This window comes from Polyodon spathula, chromosome 15, assembly GCF_017654505.1.
Source record: "Polyodon spathula isolate WHYD16114869_AA chromosome 15, ASM1765450v1, whole genome shotgun sequence".
NCBI lineage: Eukaryota > Metazoa > Chordata > Actinopteri > Acipenseriformes > Polyodontidae > Polyodon > Polyodon spathula.
In genome coordinates, this window is record NC_054548.1 from 15,792,349 (window position 1) to 15,812,343 (window position 19,995).

The 19,995-nt window shown below is 35.3% G+C and overlaps 2 protein-coding genes and 1 pseudogene across 2 annotated transcripts; all 3 read left to right on the top strand.

Annotated features, from left to right (window-relative positions):
• Positions 1–294: 294 nt before the first annotated feature.
• On the top strand, positions 295–3,669 carry LOC121327655 (toll-like receptor 7). The gene has a single exon (XM_041271792.1). The coding sequence runs from the start codon at positions 304–306 to the stop codon at positions 3,451–3,453; it is 3,150 nt and encodes a 1,049-aa protein (XP_041127726.1). The 5' UTR covers positions 295–303; the 3' UTR covers positions 3,454–3,669.
• A 3,786-nt stretch (positions 3,670–7,455) lies between these two features.
• LOC121327519 lies at positions 7,456–11,720 on the top strand (annotated as a pseudogene).
• A 6,179-nt stretch (positions 11,721–17,899) lies between these two features.
• On the top strand, positions 17,900–19,738 carry LOC121327477 (thymosin beta-12). Its single transcript, XM_041271551.1, has 3 exons — positions 17,900–17,989; positions 18,937–19,047; positions 19,278–19,738. The coding sequence occupies exons 2-3, from the start codon at positions 18,948–18,950 to the stop codon at positions 19,307–19,309; spliced, it is 132 nt and encodes a 43-aa protein (XP_041127485.1). The 5' UTR covers positions 17,900–17,989; positions 18,937–18,947; the 3' UTR covers positions 19,310–19,738.
• Positions 19,739–19,995: the final 257 nt, after the last annotated feature.

Genomic DNA, 19,995 nt, shown 5'->3' on the forward strand with positions numbered 1-19,995 from the left:
ATTCAATGAACATGACTTGCCTAAAGTAATTGGCATATGTGAGTAAGAGTAAGATAACTGTGGAAAGATTGATTTTCCAATGTATTCACTTCTGTATGCTTTTAAAAAGGGAATTTATGCAACAGCTGTTTTTGAAGCATTTTTTACAGAAATATAGTTGTATTTGTAAGGTAGTTCCCATTACTCTAATATCTACAAAGCAAGCTGGTAAAAAAAAAAAATGTATATGGCCCGTGCTATTTAAGCAGATAGTAATATAATAATTTTTCATTCCAGATTTTTTGGAACAGCTCATTGAGTTGGATGACCTGCATCCTCTTTTTTTGCTACAGTGCTTCAATGCTCACTGCAGCCAACTGGTATCCCAAAAGCCTTCCTTGTGATGTGTCTGTGGGAAGAAATGGAACAACTGTCCTAGTTGAGTGTAATGAACGTCGACTTATAGAGGTACCAAAGGGATTTCCGGCAAATGTCACAAATTTAACTCTCACCATTAACCATATACCAAACATTTATAAGACGTCCTTTGCTGGACTTGAGAACATCACTGAAATCGATTTCAGATGTAACTGCATGCCTGTTAAAATAGGACCCAAAGACCATGTGTGCACCAAAAGTCTTCATGTGGAAGATGGAAGCTTTTCCTCACTTCCAAATTTAAGATCACTGTACTTAGATGGAAACCAGCTCTCCAAAATACCTAAAGGCTTGCCTCCCAACTTGCTGCTGCTAAGCCTTGAAGTAAACAAGTTTTCTGCAATTTATAAAGAAAACCTCTCAGAATTAACAAATATAGAAAAGCTGTACTTGGGACAAAACTGCTACTACCGCAATCCATGCAATGTTTCTTTTGATATTCAATATGGGGCTTTCTATGGTTTGAATAACCTTACTTTATTATCTCTCAAATCAAATAATTTATCTCAAGTTCCTCAGAACCTACCCCCAAGTTTAAAGGAGCTTTACCTATATAATAACAGGATTCAACACATAGCTAGATATGATTTCATGAACTTGACTAAACTGGAAATACTCGATTTGAGTGGGAACTGCCCTCGATGCTACAATGCCCCTTTCCCATGTACTCCATGCCCTAATAATGCCCAAATCAATATTGATCTATTTGCTTTTGACACGTTAAAAGATCTGAAGATACTACGTCTTCATAGCAATTCTCTTGAGACAGTGCCTTATCAATGGTTCCAACATACAGGAATGCTAAAAATTCTAGATCTTTCCTCAAATTATTTGGCTAAAGAAATTGAAAGAGCCCAGTTTTTGACGAATCTCAGCAAGCTGGAAGAGATAGACCTATCATTTAATTTTGAGCTAAAGCAATATCTTCCATTCTTAAGTCTTTCGAAAACCTTTTGTAATTTAATCTCGCTCAGAGTTCTAAGAATCAGGGGTTATGTTTTTAGAGAATTAAATGAAGCAGCCTTTGAGCCGTTGAAAAGACTTAAACAACTGGAAATTATTGACCTCGGAACCAACTTTATTAAATTGGCCAACCTGAGTATCTTAAGAGAGTTAAAGGCATTTGAAATCATTAATCTTTCTGATAACAAAATATCACCTTATTCTAACGATTCACCCTATATTTCAAGGTCTTGTTCAACTGCAAACACTAACAGGGCTCCATTGGGAAGTAGGACACAGATCTACCATGGAGAAGTCCAGGATATTCACTATTTCAGGTATGATGAGTATGCACGCAGTTGCAAGTCCAAGGACAAAGAGGCTGGTTCCTTGAGTCCGATTGTTAATAAAGATTGCAGTCGGTTTGGAAAAACACTGGATTTAAGCAGAAATAATATATTTTTCATTAACCCAACAGAGTTTAAGTATCTTGGTAACCTTAGATGTCTCAATCTATCAGGCAATGCCATGAGTCAGTCTTTGAATGGCTCTGAGTTCTCTTACCTTTCTGAGCTGGAGTATTTAGATTTTTCCAACAACCGCATTGATTTGATGTACTCTACGGCATTCCAGGAACTGAAAAATTTGAAAGTTTTAGACCTCAGTCATAATAACTTTTACTTTTTGTCAGAGGGGATAACCCACATGTTGAACTTTACCAAAAACCTGCCTAAACTTCAAACTCTACTGTTAAACTATAACAAAATTTCCACCTCGACGAACACAGTTATGGAAAGCCACTCCCTGGAAATATTGGAGTTCAAAGGAAACCGTCTTGATGTTTTATGGAGAGATGGAGACACAAGGTACAGTTATTATTTTAGAAATTTATCAAACCTAGTCCATCTTGACATCTCTCACAACAGCCTTAATTTTATACCTCAACTGGTTTTTAAAGGCATGCCATCAAAACTTCGTGAGCTGTACTTAAACAACAACAAGCTGACGTCTTTCAACTGGGGGAAGCTGCAATTGCTCACACACTTACAAGTCCTAGACCTCAGCAACAATAAACTAAAGACTGTTCCTCGTGTGCTTTCCAACTGCACCAAAACTCTCACCAAAATGATTTTACACAAAAATCAAATCCCAAAGCTCACCCAATATTTCCTTGAAGATGCTTTTAGCCTGAAATATCTGGACCTAAGTTTTAATCAACTCCAGTTTATCATGAAGTCTAGCTTCCCCGAAAATGTTGTCAATCGCCTGGAGGTCCTACTGCTGAACGGGAACAAATTTAAATGCACTTGTGAAAATCTATGGTTTGTTATGTGGGTTAACCAAACGACAGTCCACATTCCCCGCCTGGCTACAGATGTGACCTGTGCAGCTCCTGGAGCCCAAAAAGGCCGCAGTGTCCTCTTCGTCGATCTTCACACATGTCAGCTCAACTCTCTTTCCATCATATTACACATCTTGTCAACATCAATCATTCTCTGCCTCCTCGTGATTTCAATTTTAAGTCATCTCTTTTACTGGGATGTATGGTACAGTTACCACTTCTGTGCTGCAAAGCTCAAGGGATATCAAACCTTGTCCTCGCAAAGCAGCTGCTATGATGCATACATTGTGTATGACAAGAAGGACTCTGCGGTTTCTGACTGGGTTTTAAATGAGCTGCGTGTCCATATGGAAGACAAAGGTGACACCTGCTTCCATTTATGTCTAGATGAGAGAGATTGGATCCTTGGTCTTCCAATCATAGACAATCTTTCCCAGAGTATCCAACAGAGCAGAAAGACTGTGTTTGTACTAACCAACACATTCCTCTCAAGTGGGCACTTCAAGACAGCTTTCTACTTGGCTCATCAACTACTTATGGATGACAAATCTGATGTGATTATCTTGGTTTTTCTTGAAAGATCGCTTCAGAGTTCCAAGTATCTAAGACTTCGAAAGAGACTCTGCAGTGGCTCTGTCTTGGAATGGCCCAAAAACCCTCAAGCCCAGCGTTATTTTTGGCAGTGTTTGAGGAATGCATTGGCTACAGAGAACCATACACAGTATAACAAACTCTTCAGGGAGACTCTATAGTTCAATGTGCCTTTTTATAGCAATACAGCATGTTAAAAAATAGACATATTATTGTAAAATACTACTGAGATAACAAAAATGCATTTTCTTTTTCACAGCAGCTGATATTAATAAGAAATTATATGTATAAACATAACTATTAACACCATTTTTAACTGATAAATGATGACTATGCATGTGCTGGGCCAAATGCAAAATTGGATTAAATATGTACTGAATTACTGAGGAACACAAATGTAAAAGTCACTTTTTCTTTTGTAATCTGTTATGTGTTATGATACTGTTGTATCATAACACTTGTGTACCATTAATAAATGTATGTTCTATCTACTGTATTTCTGTGTACATATACTATGGTTATTAGTGTTAGTTAATGTGAATCTGCAAACATTTTAAAAAAGTGCTGCCATGCTTGCTTACACTACTACTGTTCCAGTTCATCTTAGTGAAACTCCTGTAATGTCATACAATGTCATGCACTTATTTGTTACTTTATCATTTAGAAATTTAAATTAACTGTTGAGTATTCAAGACACATAAAACTCAATACAGTAAAGAAAGCAAGCAGTACAGTCAGTGCTGCTGAAAAATAATGTACTTATCTGAGTGGAGCTTAAAATACTTTATAGTCAACGGAACCTGGAGTTTTCAATAGCGGTTGTCTAAAATATCAGTAAAAATACAGTAGGCTCTTAGTTATTGTTATTTTATTAGCCACAGTATTTTTACATTGAACCACATGAAGATAAAAGAGGAACTGAATAACATATGCTTAGGTTCTGTTTTTTTGTCAACTGCTCTAAAACAGAGGCTACTTCCTAGCATTTCAGATACTGTACTATTACAAACAAAATATAGCAATGTTTACTTTTACTGTTGTTTCCTGCATGGACCTCTGATATGGAAAGAAAATAAACCTGATAATGTTCCTAAACTAACCACATAAAACATAATATTAATTTGCCAAATAGAGGCCATAAAGTCCAAAATGCTGTAATAGTGATGTCGTGCCATGTGAAAATCTGCTCAACTACAGTCAAAGGAACACATTCAGACCAATGGGCATGTTGAGCTTCAGTTGGTGCCGAAGCAACAAGGGGATAGATGCTTGATCGGCAAGGGATAGAGAATCGAGCTGAAAGCACTTCTAATGCCAATCTGACATTATTATTATTATTATTATTATTATTATTATTATTATTATTTATTATTATTATTATTATTATTATTTTTATTATTTCAATTGTATTGTTCAGAGTATCTAATAAAAAAAAAAAAAAAAAAAAAACGTAAAGCAATGCATTTGGTCGAGTGCCTCTTTGGAATATTTTTAGACAGTTTACAAATGTTTCATAAATATCAGACTTTACATTTTTCATTTTAAAAGTCTTTACATCTTGAAGAATGTTCCCCAGTGTATCTTTATAATGTTGAACTTCTGTCTGAATACAGCTGGTGCAACAGAGCGGCTGTCCTCCACTTCCTGCCAATATGTAGCTCATATGCACGATTATGAAAGAATCTAATTTTACAACAAATGCATTTGCATTTAAAATTACATATGATACCATACTTTTGTAGGTTAGCAAAATTTGTCATTTCATCTGGAGGATGAAATTGTCCCCTCCCCTTGAACTGTTGGTGATATGTGAGCTACATTGCAGATTGAAGTGCATCATGAAAGGTCAGATGTATAGATTATTTCATTAGCTCACTGATTCTTGAGAGTTGGGACAAAACCTGCCTCAATTAAAATTACACCCTAGGATGTACTACACAAAGAATGAGAAGTCAGGTTTCTGGACAGTTACAGAATCCAAATGTCAGGATGCAGTATCAATCCAGGCATATACGGAACAGTTGTTGAAAAGCATCCGTGGGAAACATCCAAGTATTGAAACCAGCTGGTCCAAGTAAGCAATATAAGAATAAGGACACTGCCTGTCTTTTTTCTCTTGTTCCACCTACACAGAGATTCATGAGAGAGATTTTTATTCCAACCTTACATGGAGAGGGTGGAATTAGAGGGTCCGTTAAAAGGATAGCTGACAGCCTTGTCCTTAAGAAGAATGATGTGCCAAGCAGTCTACGATCTATCCACCTCTGCTATGTTGAGGACAGTGCTATTGATAAGTTTGATTGGCTTCTGCCTTCAAATCTTAGAACTTTGCCATAAACCATGATATGGTTCCTGATAGAAATCTGTTACGTCACAGAATACTGTCACAAGCAATCTTTCTGTCCTCGTTTCAACTTGGGTTGCACAAGTTTGCAGGTATACTTTCAGAATTAATCTTTTTTTATAACATTTTTATAATCTCAAATTAACAGTAATAACAGTGGCTTGATCTAAACTTTCCTTCTTTCTCTCCGTCAAATATTGCGGCAATTCTGTCAAGTGCACGTCAACACTGTCATACGGATATTATGCAGCGTTTTAGACAAAATAGTTTACAATTTCTTACTATTTACACTGTTTATAGTTCTTGTTGTCATTTTACTAGTGTTAGGGAAGGGAATTTTAACCCAGAACATTTCCTGTTTCTGAAGAGTGACATGTACACCCCACATTACAGGCTGAGGAGAAGTTAAGAGCTGGCTGTTTCTACTAATCTTTGGGCATAAAGTACATTTTCTGAAAATGGTAAGCTAACCTTATCCATCTATTATTTTTAGGTATAATTAACATATTGCTGATCATCTCTTGTTATGTACCTAATTAGAAAATGCAAACTAATAATTCATTGATCAGATATGTTATACTCTATGCTTATAATCTGCTTTACCAGCTACCGGTGCTATGATTTGACGATCCGTGTATACAATTGCATCGTGGTCCATTCATTTGGAGTGCATTCCAAGACTCAATTTTCCATATTTCTATGTAAATCTAATCCTATTCAATTGACTTTTTAGCTGGGAAATATTTTCAGTTTTGTTGTGTAAATGGACAGTATGACTCAACAACTGTGACAGTGTGGGTGATACAACACTATGGGTTTAAAGATCATTTTAGTCCAACAGAATGAGAACAAAGACCTTAACAATAATGAGAGAAATAAACCATGATTGGAAAACAATTCAAAACGTATGGTACTACCAAGCATATGCACTGGGTTTGTACATTTTTTGTGGTGCGCAGGGGTAAGATTTCTCTATACTTTGGGGTCTAGAGGAGAAGTTCTGAAAAAAAAATAGAAATAATCTCTTCTAGAACCTTGTTTTTAAACAAAATGTTTTTATATTTTCATTAAATCAAATTATTGGATAAAATGCCTACCTTATGTAAAATTATAGTTGCTGTGTACTTCAATATACAATTTTGGTGTGTACAGTATATATTGCTTGTCTAGTACGACACATTGCTTGTACTATACAATGGTATATATAGGAGATAAATGGAAAATATGCAGCAAAGTCCAGATGGATCCATAACCCATGAAAGTAGAGTGGGTTAATGAAATGTTCTGCACTTTCTTGTGTGTTTTATGTATTTAATGGGGATTTATCGTTTGTTTTATTTATACCACAACACTAACATTTAATAATAATAATAATAATAATAATAATAATAATAATAATAATAATAATAATAATAATAACAAAAATATGCAGTGTATATTTAATTGTAATAACAATAAGATGCAGTGTAGATTTAATTGTATTTTATTTTCAAACAATTTTAAATATTAAAACAAAAAACATATACTCTTTTTTAATGCAAGGCCCTGTATGGTTTCCAGTTAAACTGTAAATGTTCTTTATGCTGCTGCTCTGGCTGCTGGCTGTGAACACACTTGGCTTTAATTTCTGAAAGAGCAGGGAGTTTCACTCACAGTTTAATTGAGTATAAACAATAACTCAGATCAAGTCATTTTTAAAGTAGCAACATAGAAAGAACTCAAAATACAATAAGATACACAGTAATGAATCTCAATTACCGTAAATAAAGCATAAGTATATAATCAATAAATAACAAAAATATGTATAAATTACGTTATAATGATTGACTGCATCTACACAGCTGAAGTAAGACTTTCAATCATGTTTTGTAAATTGGCTTATAAACTAAATCGCTTCCCAAAATATAAAGGATATTTGAAAACCCATTTTATAAACATTATCATTTCATACCCTATTGTTACTGTGTATGCCATATGGACAGGACATAGTGCACACAGCTGAACTTCTACACCAAAATAATTAAGCCCACAAACCAGGAGAAACTAGTTAACTTAATTATAAATTTATGTTTTTACAAAGTAAAAGTTAATATTGATTAGTAAAGAGTGAAAACACTTTGCCACTGTTCAGTTCACAAAATACAGTAGTTAAGATTATGTCCATTTAATTTGTAAGGTTCTTTTAAACGTGCAGAACTGCCAAGTGATTCGGTCATTCTTGGCTCATACATAGTGGTTCACAAGGGATTTTTTAGTCTTCATAGGCAGACTTACACACAACTATAATATTGGACCCACTCAAGCATGCAAAAAATATTTGTAATTCATAATTAAGGCTGCCACCTTTAAACGTGTAAACACCTCAGTTTAGTTTACTAGTAATAAACATGTAGAAAATCCATAAACTATAAACTAACATTAAGCAGCTGACAAGTCAGTATCATTTTATCTGCAACATATTTTTTTTACTACAATATGCTGCAATCACTCCCTCACTAAACGGCATTCAGCTTCATTATTAAACAGCCTAGCCTTTTTCACGCAAAGATGCTTGTAGATGTAGTTTTCTTAACGTACTTGCATGCCAATACAGGTATACAAACGCTTGTTAAAAAAAACTACAATGCACCTGGCTGGAATCACCTTCCTGCAAAATGAATATTTAGAGGATGTCTTGTTGCCTTACTTGTTTATCATGATGCACTGTCAACATTGTAAAATACATGTTCCTCTGTATGTGGAACAGAAGGTAAAGGAAATAACTAGGCAAAATTATGTTGTTGTTTCAAATGATGATATATCTATAACTTACCCTGTGACACTTGTAAGTCACCTTGGATAAAGGTATCTGCCAAATACATTAATAATAATAATAATAATAATAATAATAATAATAATAATAATAATAATAATAATAATAATAATAACACCATGAGGTTTTCCTAATGCTCTGTATTCACCCACAGAGGCACAGGTGTGCAAACTTTTCCTTATGCATCTATTTTTTTCTGCATTACAAGAAAGTGTTGTGTTCTGCATAGTACTTGATAAATGTGAAATACTGTTTAATAGCCCATTAAAAATAAATGTTTTTTATTATTATTTTTATTACGGCCCCATCCATTTAAATATTGCCATTCAGTTTAATGCAGGTAGTTTACAAAAAAAATAAATAAATAAAAAATAAACGTGGAAGTCTTATTCAGAATTTATACCAATAAAATCCAAGACTTTACATTCAGTAGATAAACACAGGTAAATATAACTAGTTTTAGTGAAATACAAGGCTGTCTGTTTAGAATAAATGCTAGGTATAGGGAGATACTGTAATTACTGGTAAATCTTGATATCAAGTGCAACCAAAACGTTTTGTTTGAAGCTGTACCTTTCAGAGCTCCTCAAACAGTTTGTCTTTCTTTTCTTTATTAGGTTGTCACCTTCCTTGTACTGTTCGGGTTTGCTTCTAAGCTCCTTGCCCTGCAGTGGGTTTCCAGGACACTTCCATGCGAAGTCATTGTAAAGAGCAATAACACTTCGATACTTTTCGACTGTAGTGCTAGACGACTCACCCAAGTGCCTAATGAAATTAACAGGAATGCCACTAGCCTGAAACTTTCACCAAATAGAATACATCAAATTTCAAATCAGTCCTTCTACAATTTGAGAAATCTTACATTCATTGACCTTAACTGGAACCATCACACAGGAGGGATTTATATTGCAAACAAAAATATTCTTTGACAAGACTACAGGTATTACTTTTAGATGGAAATTTCCTTTGGAAAGTACCAGAAGGTGTCCCATCAGGACTGAAAATTCTAAGTCTAAATGCAAACCACATTTTTAACATCACTAATGAGGACTTCACTGGTGTGCCAAATGTAGCTGAGATCCGTTTGGACAAAAACTGTTACTATGGTAACCCTTGCAATATTTCTTTCTCTATAGAGAATGGAAGCTTCTCACATCTTACCAGTTTGAATGTGTTATCATTGAACCATAACAACCTATCCTGTGTACTCCAAAATCTGCCAACGTCTTTAGTGAAACTATATTTAAGTTTGAATAAAATACAGCATGTTGATCAATATGACTTCCAGAACTTAACCGAACTTCAAGTTCTTGACTTATCAGGCAATTGCCCCAGGTGTAATGATGCCCCATTTCCTTGTGAAGTTTGCAAGAATCCTGCCTCAGTTGAAGTACATCCTTATGCTTTTCAGAACCTTTGGAAACTGGAAGAACTAAGCCTTTCTGGTAACTCTCTTCGTATATTGAACAGCACCTTGTTCCAGAACTGTACAAACCTAAAATTTTTATACCTTTCCTTCAACTACTTAGTCAGTGAAATTGCTAGAGGGCATTTTCTCAGCATTCTACCACACCTGGAAGTGATTGATTTATCCTTTAACTTTGATGAAAAATCCCTCAGAGCCTTACACATTGAAGCCTATGTGTTCCAAAACATTGTTAAAGGTTCTCTGGACCCTCTCAAAAACCTAAAAAATCTGTCAGTGCTGAACGTGGGTACAAACTTTCTTAAGCATGTAAACTTTGTTGAGTTCCAAAAATTCTTTAACTTTCTTATAATAAGATTGACCTAGCCTATGACTATGCTTTTGCAGTTACAGCAACTGGAGATGTTGGATCTAAGCTACAATTTGCATTATTTTGTTGTGGCAGGAGTCACCCACAATCTGAGTTTTCTAAAAAACCTTCAGGTTTTAAAAGTGCTTAACTTGAGTGGGAATGAAATTTTTACTTTAACAAACAATGAACTGAGCAGCAAATCCTTAAAAGAGCTGATATTTCAAGGCAACCGACTCGATATCTTATGGAAGGGAAATAACAACAGGTATATCACACTTTTCAAAAATCTTTCGAATTTAACATATCTTGATATATCTTACAATAGACTTAAAATAATACCACCCAGTGTGTATTGTAGTTTACCATCTAACTTAACTGAGTTCTATTTAATTGGTAATGGCCTCCAGCTTTTTGACTGGGAGAAGCGCACATATTTTAACCAACTTGAGGTTCTAGTACTCAGAGACAATAAGTTGACATACATCACTGAGAAGCTCAGCAGTTACACAAATACTCTTAGATCACTTGACCTGAGTCATAACAAGATTACTCAGCTCTCTGACGGCTTTCTCCAACAAACAAGTAGCCTTCATTATCTTTATTTAAGTCACAACTACCTGAATCTCATAAACCAGCCAACCTTCCTATCTGGGCCAAACAATTATCTGAAGACATTAGATCTGGAAGGAAACCCATTTCAGTGCACCTGTGATATTTTGGATTTCATTTTGTGGATAAAATTAAACGATGTTGCTATACCATGTCTGGCCACAGATGTCAAATGTGCAACGCCTGCAGATCGAAAAGGAAAGGGCATCATAACCTTTGACCTTTATGAATGTGAAAACAGCATCACATCAGCCATATTGTGTTTGTGTTCGTTCTTTGTTGTTACGTTCACAATGGTGATAGCTGTTATAAAACGTTTATTTTACAGGGATGCTTGGTATTTTTTATCATTATTTTAAGGTAAAGGTGAGGGGCTACTGATCCCTTGAATCAACAGATAATGTCTAAGATGCCTTATTACATATGATACTAAAGATCCAGTCATATCAGACTGGGTTCTGAATAATCTCCGAGTCAGTTTAAAGGACTAGAGAGACAGGGCCTTGCTAATGTGTTCAGAAAAAAAGGGATTGGCAGCCTGTCATAGACAACCTTTCTCAAATTATCCGACAGAGCAGGAAGACTGTATTTGTGCTGACTGACAGCTATGTGAAGAGTGGGAACTTTAGAATAGCCTTTTACATGACGCACCAAAGACTAATGGATGATAATGTGGATGTGATTGAGCTTGTTTTACTGGAGCCTGTGTTACAACATTCTCAGTTTCTGAGTTTAAGGAAAAGGTTATGCAGAAGCTCCATTTTGGAATGGCCAACAAACCCCCATGCTGAAGACTGGTTTTGGCAATACCTGAGAAATGTGATCAAAGTGGACAATTGTGTGCTGTATAACAATCTCTATTCAGGTTACTTTACAGCTCAGTAATGTTAATACATATTTTTATATTGGAAACAAATAAACAACAACATTTTGATTAATTTGTGTATGTCACTATTTACCTTTAGTTTACTATGGTTGCCATGTGTTCTTCCTGACAAAATATATTGTGCTGAGCTGCTATGAGCATATTTTATAGTAAAGTTTGATACACTAGAGTAGTAAGTGTGCACAGTAAATAATATTGGCATTTTTTAAAATTAATTCATAGCTACTTCAGTATTAACCTAGGTGGACAAGAATATAAGACAGACTACATATTGGCTTTACCAGACAGCCTTCAATTCTGCAAACAACATGGAGGACACAGGGCTGCAGATCCAAAACATTCCACAAGGTGTCAGTGTATCTTAATAAATAGAATAATCTGTAACGATTTGAATTCAGTAAATTAGATGCAAATTCAGGGAAATTGTAGAGGTGAAGTGGGTTCTTATTGAAATATGCCACTGCTTAGATCATTAAAATAGACCCAATTATGTTGCATGATGAGGATAAATTGTTGTTTACTTTAGATGACAATAGCACTTTACCTCATTGTCTGTGAGAATAGGGGAATTCCAATAAATTCTGGGGAGACTATTAATTGTTTTGTTATACAACAAAAAATAATGGTTTTTTTTTGTTTGTTTGTTTTGTTTTTGTTTTTTTTTGCTAAAGCAAATCTAACTTTTGAAGTTTTATTAAATAAGTTTGTAAATACACAGTTGGTGACACATATTTACATAGCTGGCCAATATACTTTGTATAATTATATAAAAAACAAAACAAAACAAAAACATTGCACTACAGGTTCCTTCACATTGTCCAGTGTGGGTGGTGTAAACTGGTGTTTCTGCTACCTTTTAATCCATAATAACTTCAGGACTTAAAAACAAATATTAGGAAACACTATTAGAGAATAAAGCAGACATAACACTAGGACATCTTGCTACATGACTTACTGTACAGTACAAATATCTAAGAGCTGTTAGCTGTTAAGTAAGTTGTTTTAAACAAAACAAATAAATAAAAGCTTGAGTTAGAAAGTGGTGGATACCCAACTGCCACTGGAAAATCAAGGACCAATAAGTCATGTGTCTTCCGGGACTTGGGATCATCTCAAACTATTTAATTCAATATGGTAAATAAACCAAAAACTGTGGCATAAAATGGATTTCCATCCACTACTGATAGTTTACCCCTTCTTAATATAGTGACCAGTCTGTAGATGTAGAGGTGATGTATGTATAAATAGCTGGCATTAAGTCTTGGCTTGACCATCAAAGTGCTGGATTTTAGTACTGCTATAGAATAAGCCACAATAAAAACTGGCCCATAGGAGGAGTTGTCGTCCAATTCTAAGTGTTCAGGAAACATGCACGCTATGTGTAGATACTCCAGGAAGCGTGGATATTACTGGAGAATTTGACTCCAGACGAATCAGCAACACTCTGTTGCAGCGCATATCACATGGTTAATTAATTATGAGTGTTAACATCATTGAGTTTGTTTTTGCATCATTGTGTTTTCCGTAGCCTGTTCTGTGCCAATACCAAAATTCAGTACTCTACAAAACTAAATAAGCCAATACATGTGTGCTTGAGTCATGTTTACAAAAAGAAAGAGCTTTTTGCTGAGATATCTCTCTGTGTTCTATTTTAAATATGCTGAGGTCGTCCAAGGAATTATCTGTAGTGCCTGAAAGCAAACAAGGAAGTGTGAAGACGAATAACAGAAACCAAGGTGTGCTGGATCTGAGCGCAGTACTTTTGCTTCCTGTAACACATGATCAAAGTTCACTCTTTGTGTCTTTTTGGAGATTCCAAAAGTAAATAAATAAATACTAATAATTTAGATGATTTCTGCCAGTTGCCATCTAAAGGGGATTTTTGTGAACACAGTCACACTCACACCGTTTACTGAATTTAAAGCCTGATTTTAAACGTACAACACTCCAATGGATTGGTTAAATGTAGTAACTGTAGTAACCCAGAGCCATAGCTCAGAGGATAACAGCAACCTAATAGAGTGTCAGAGTGTGAATGAGGAAGCAGGCAGCATTATTTCATATGCATTATTATAATTACTATTATTAAAAATCCAACAATCAACCAGACAGAAGAGGTAAATATGGCATTCACATTTTCTAAATACATCTATAATTACAGAAGAGATTGAATGTCAATATAATTTTGCAATGGCATTTTGAAGGAATATCAGTGGAACAGAGATATGGGTCCCACACATGCCTATGTGGCGTGCAGGGTAAGTCATACAGTCAGAGGAGCACAGGTTTGCAGCATGGCTGTATGAAGATTTTTTTGCTGGGTTTCCTGCAGAATAGGGAACCAAAATCATCTAGAACTGCTTCTCCGCACTGTGCTACAGCACTGCAGCGGTGAGCTCCAGCAGACAACACCAGGGCTGGCCTTTGTCCTCCAGGATGACATCTGCTTTTTAGCTCCTGGGTGTAATAAGACAGAATAACTGAGTACTAAATTATATTAATTGATGCTACTGTACTAAAAACAGAAATGTGAAAACTAAGAAGAATGCAGGCAAGTTCATGCACGCCTCAAAAATGTCCTGCATGGATTATGCTGTTTCCTTATAAGCCCCTGCTTAAAGTACCAGCTGTTTTGATATTTCCTAGTAAATGAACAGTGTAACAAAAGCACCATCCAGGATAAAAAAAGACTGTAATATAGCTTTAAGTTTATTTATGACTACTGTTGTAATCAGTAGAAGACATTGTGTAGTGGAACATTATTGTTGGATACAGCAGTAGAATATTGCCTAAAAATATTCTGCTTCTTATTTTACTGTTTTCTAAATTATAGATCATATATTTTGGTAAGCCCGTATAACCAGAGAATATATATCGGTCAGGGCCTGCCTGTTGCTGCTCCCTTCTTGATGTGACTGAGATATTCCATTCTGAAAGTAACATGTCAGAACCTGTGAAATCACTGGCATTCTGTTGTCATACACATAATGGTCCTCCATACAGTAGTATAACTTTCCTCTTCAACACAAAGCTTTTGGCTTGAGTCGATTAAAGAACCTTCTAAAATGTTGTGAAATGGCTTGGGTGTGAAAAGGGCCCTGCGATTGGCTAAACAATATTCCTCATTTATGTGATGTGATGTTGAGTTGAGGTTGTGTCCTCCTATTTACCTGCATAGTGCCACTGAATAACAAAATAATGCTGCTGTAAATGTCTATTGAAACATGACAGAAACAGAACTTAAATACCTGAAATAACATGCAGGTAAATATATGTTTTTTGGATGTTTAAGTTGCAGCAGTCACTAGTTTTAGAAAACATTTTGCTCTTCCAACCCAGATAAGGGGCCCCAAACGGGCAAGTATTCTATGTTTATATGAGCCTGAATATACCTACCTGGTGGTCCTAGAGTGTAATACAAATACAGGTACTTTAAACTTTTCCATAAATTAACTCCATCCACCTCCAGTTAGGAGGTTCAGGAGAATCAAAATGACTGGAACTAGTTGAAACTGATTTCCAATGCAATTACATTGTTTCCATTTTAGACTGCATGTATTATAATGACGTGACCCCAGAGTCAGGCCAATCCCTAAAGCAACTCTTCAGAGATTGAACCACGTTGTATTGAAGTTTTGAAATGAGCACTCAGCCATGCACACTGGGGGCATTCACAGAGAGGCAGGGTGGCACGATGAAAGTCTAGGGCATTTTTTGACAAATCTAATGTTTTTCAATAAGGTCTCATTCACACCAGTGGCAGAGCGAAACAGCACGCAATGCCTTGACAAGCGATCCATCATTTTGGAGCAATGATTTTTTGGATACTGGAAAACGAATTTCTGGCAGTGCAACCTGTATCCTTGCCCCCTGCAATAGTTGGAACCTACAGTAGAGATGAATGCATTTTGAAATATGCACTGTATACTTTATTAGCATATGAATGCTTACAGATAAAAGCAGGGCATTTGGCCATCAGTGCTTGTCCGGTTCCAAGTAGCTTTGTCAAGTTGGATCTTAAAGGATCCCAGCATTTTAGCATCAATAACACAGCTAGGTGACCTTTCCGTACCCTCACCATTCTGTGTGTAAAGAAGTGTTTCCTACACTATGTCCTACCTCTTGGATGGTTGTCAGTTTCCCCCGCTCCTTATCCTGGTCCCTAACAAAGGCACAGCAATAATATTATTAATGATCTGATTAATTTAGTTGCAGTTTTCTGTAGCAGTGTAGCAATCCATTGTTTTAAATCCTCTGGAGGCAGTACTTAAACAATGCCATTGCTGGGAGCTAATATATAACTTATTTTCAATAACATCTTCTTTCTCACAACATAAAAGTAGCAGTATTGTATTGACCTACTCACAAACAGAGTTCTGCTATGTTTCATTGACTATAGGTGTAGTGTTTTCTATATTGTGAAACTCTCAAATCATGGTGAGACAAACGATACACCCTTTATAGTGACGTTTTGTTTTTTGAGTTTTTTCCAGGCCCCCCAACCCTTCCTTCAAGTTTGCCATAGTAAATTTGCACAGCAATTTAGCAGCTTTCTTATCTGTAATTTAATATGGTAAACTTGTACAAGGCTTACCATATGGAAACAAATCATCATAAACAATGTTGTGTTTTGACTGCAGTTGATTTCCAGGTAACATCCAAATTCAATTATCCAGTATAATTTATGCTTATGGAAGCTACAGTATTTACAAATAAGTTGATGGAACTCAAGAGCTGCCTACAGTAAGGTAAATATTAAGTGAAATAAAACTGGTATAAATGTTACCTTATATTTTCGATTGAGTGCTTTGAAGTTATGGATGATTGGCCATTAAGTTTTCTCTATACTGTAAGCGTTTTTTAAAATTGTAATACCAGATGCAGTATTTTTACAGTACTGGTACCATTGATTGCCCGTATCATAAAGACCACTAGTCTTTAAGGTGCTGGTCTTTTCGAACAGGTTTGTTTGACTGTATTAAGAAAATCATTTTTAAATAGGTACCCAGGAACACCCCAAGAAGGGGAGCTCTGTCTCAGAGCAGCAGATTGGATATCTGATGGAAATTGTGTTTGGTATAATGGAGCTGGACAGAATCTACCTTATGGAGATGAAAGGTCATTCCATATTGGGAATTTCAACCTGCTGTCCCACTTAAGCTTCAGTTATGGCCCTGGAAGCCTCTCTCGTTCAACCAGATGTCCCAATTGACCTCAACAGCCAAGATATGTCATGAGACTACTGTTACCAAATGCATCTTCATTGGGAATGCAGCAGCAATACAGTATCAATTTAGTGGTTATTTATGAGCTATTGGTGGGAATAGTACGAGCCAGCAGTAGCTAACCAATGGTGTAACAATAGTATGACACGCTACACACTAACATGAAACATTAGTACACCATGACTTGTGTATCCACTGTAGGGTCATGTAAAAATGTCAATGTGACATACAAACATTTGACTGATACATCCCTATACTCCCAGATTCTGATACACATCATGACTTCTGCTATAGAATGTCCTTTTCAAGTTTATCATGAACAAATGGTTCTCTAGATATATGTAAAAGTGTGACATACGTTCGCCTGCCTCCACTATATTCGTGGTGGAGATATGCACCCCCCTGCAGAACATAATAAGGCTGTATAGCACTTTAGTGTGGTCATCATGGTGTATTCACCCTGTCACAAAATGTTCATTTCCGGCAATGCTATGTTAACATCAGTGTTATCAGCTTATGTCTAATGATCAACTTGATAATTATTGCAAAGATGTCTACTAAGTTGTGCCACATCAAATGGCTTGCCAGTTCTGGAATAATGTATTCAAGTTTATTATTATTATTATTATTATTATTATTATTATTATTATTATTATTATTATACAGAAAAATGCAGGATATTTTATTTTTAATCTGCATGGGGAAAGAGCCACCAGGTGTCGCTAAGTTAAAGATTTAAAAGAAAGTGATGACACGTCCAAGCAAACAACACTTTTTTTATACATATATGGCATACATGTATATCTTAACTAAAATCGTTTTATTATCTAAAATAATGATATTGCATTACTATGTCCACATGAAAACATGTTTTTTGGTTTCATTATTTAAAGATCTGCGTGTTGCATTTTTGAGTTGGCCCTGACGTCATGGCTGTTTGATTTGCATATCTCAGAGTATAATAACTGTTCTTCAGCCGTCCGATTTCAGTCCACAGCTGCACCCAGCAACATAGTGATTCTTCGTACGTCTGTGAAACTCTGGTGAGCAGTAAACACTATTGTCTTTCTACATTTCTTTCCTTTTTTTTCAACACTGTTGTCTAAAGGACGCTTTTATTCTTTATGGACTAACATTTTGCATTAAAATATATATTACGTCACGTGTTAGGAAATATTTATTTGTCATCACTTATATATATATATATATAATAATTGCAGCTGTCTGCATGCTTTTTGTCTGGGGCTAGGAATGGATTTTACATATATTTTAATTGCTACTGTAACTCGGTAATATAGCTGGTATGGAAACATGCCAGTTTAAGACAATACTTCTTTCGTCTAAAAACATATTTTTAAATAGGTAACTTTGCATGTAATGTAATGCTTGGTAAAGTATTGGGATACACGTTTGGAAAAGTTTTTTTTTTTTTTTTCCTACAAATGTCCAATTGTATAGCTTGTGAACGAATAGATTTGTTTTCTATGTCAATCCTGGCTTTGTTGCATTTTTGTAACCTGCGTGATAATGAAGATGTCGAATATGGGCGGTGGTTGGTGCTTGTTCCTCAGACTGCGGGCTAAGCGCGGTTATCGGAGTAGGGGGATGGAGTGTTTAATGTAAAATGGAAAAAAAAAAAAAAAAAAAAAGAAGAAAATATATATATATATATATATATATATATATATATATATATATATATATATATATATATATATATATATATATATAGATATACACACACACATACACACACATGCACACATGCGAAAAACAAGAAATCTCTATATATATATATAATTATATATATATTATAGATATTATATATATATATATATATATATATATACCGTTATTTTTCTTGTACAGCCAAGCGTCAAGGCAGTTCCTTAGAGGGGAGGTGGCACGTCTCAAGAAAGCCAAGCGTGCAATTCCTTAGAGGCTAGGTATCATGTCTCACTAAATATTCTTTCATCCTTTGTGTCTGAAGATCCTGCAGATATGGATGACAAACCAAACCTGGCTGAAGTCACGAACTTCGACAAGACCAAGCTGAAGAAGACGGAGACTCAAGAGAAAAACCCCTTGCCCACAAAAGAAAGTATGTATATTGTGCAATACAAATTACTATATATATATATATATATATATATATATATATATATATATATATATATATATATATATATATATAAGATGTATTTCATATTAGGTAGTACAGTAAAATAACGCAATGCAAATAACTGCTTTCATTTCACAAGTCGAGGTATGCATTGCAAGAAGTTTATCAATCTGTGCAGAACTAACATGTATCTTTTTTTTTTTTTATAGCCATTGAACAGGAAAAGCAAGCTGAATCATGAAAGCGCACCTTCCAATACCCACTGTACATTCCACAAGCATTGCCTTCTTTTTTTCACTTCTTTTAGCTCTATAACTTTGTAACAATAAGTTGCATTGTGATGATTGGACGAAAACAGATGACTGTGCTGCCCCCTTTTTACAACAATTAATGAAAACAACTGACACTGTCATGATGGAGGAGCAGTCTGTCCGTCATACCTGCCTTGGCTTTCTTTGGTCCTGTTGCTGGCACTAAAGATCTTGCATGTCAATGAGGGAAAGACAAGGGTGTGACTACAGGGATCTCATTTAACATCTGAATACTATAAGGGGTCCTTGATCTGTAAAATGCTTTGAATTGGGTGCCATTTTTGTTGTTGAAATGATTTGAGTTCTTGGAATGCACACAATTTTGTTTTGATATGCAAATAAAATTTTAAAACATGTAACAGCTTGTTATACTTTTTGTGGAATCGTGGTGGGGTTTCATGGAATTGGAGTGTTGAAGAAGAGTTCCCACTTACTGTTATGTATAACTGTAACGCAAGGGGATCTGAATTGTATTACAGATGCAGATTTTACTGGACGTTCATCTTAATGGATAGCAGTACGTTTTATTTTTCAGTCTTTTAATGGTTTTCTGGATTACTTTGTTAAAATGTGAGTACAGTAAGTATCCTCAGCATACATGTAAGAATTTTGTTTT

What these genes read in the sequence shown, in the direction of transcription:
- LOC121327655 (XM_041271792.1), top strand. Translation starts at nt 304, where the DNA reads ATGACCTGCATCCTCTTTTTTTGCTACAGTGCTTCAATGCTCACTGCA.
- LOC121327477 (XM_041271551.1), top strand. Translation starts at nt 18,948, where the DNA reads ATGGATGACAAACCAAACCTGGCTGAAGTCACGAACTTCGACAAGACC. An exon ending in CCCCTTGCCCACAAAAGAAA is followed by an intron (nt 19,048 to 19,277) that starts GTATGTATATTG and finishes TTTTTTTTATAG; the next exon opens with CCATTGAACAGGAAAAGCAA.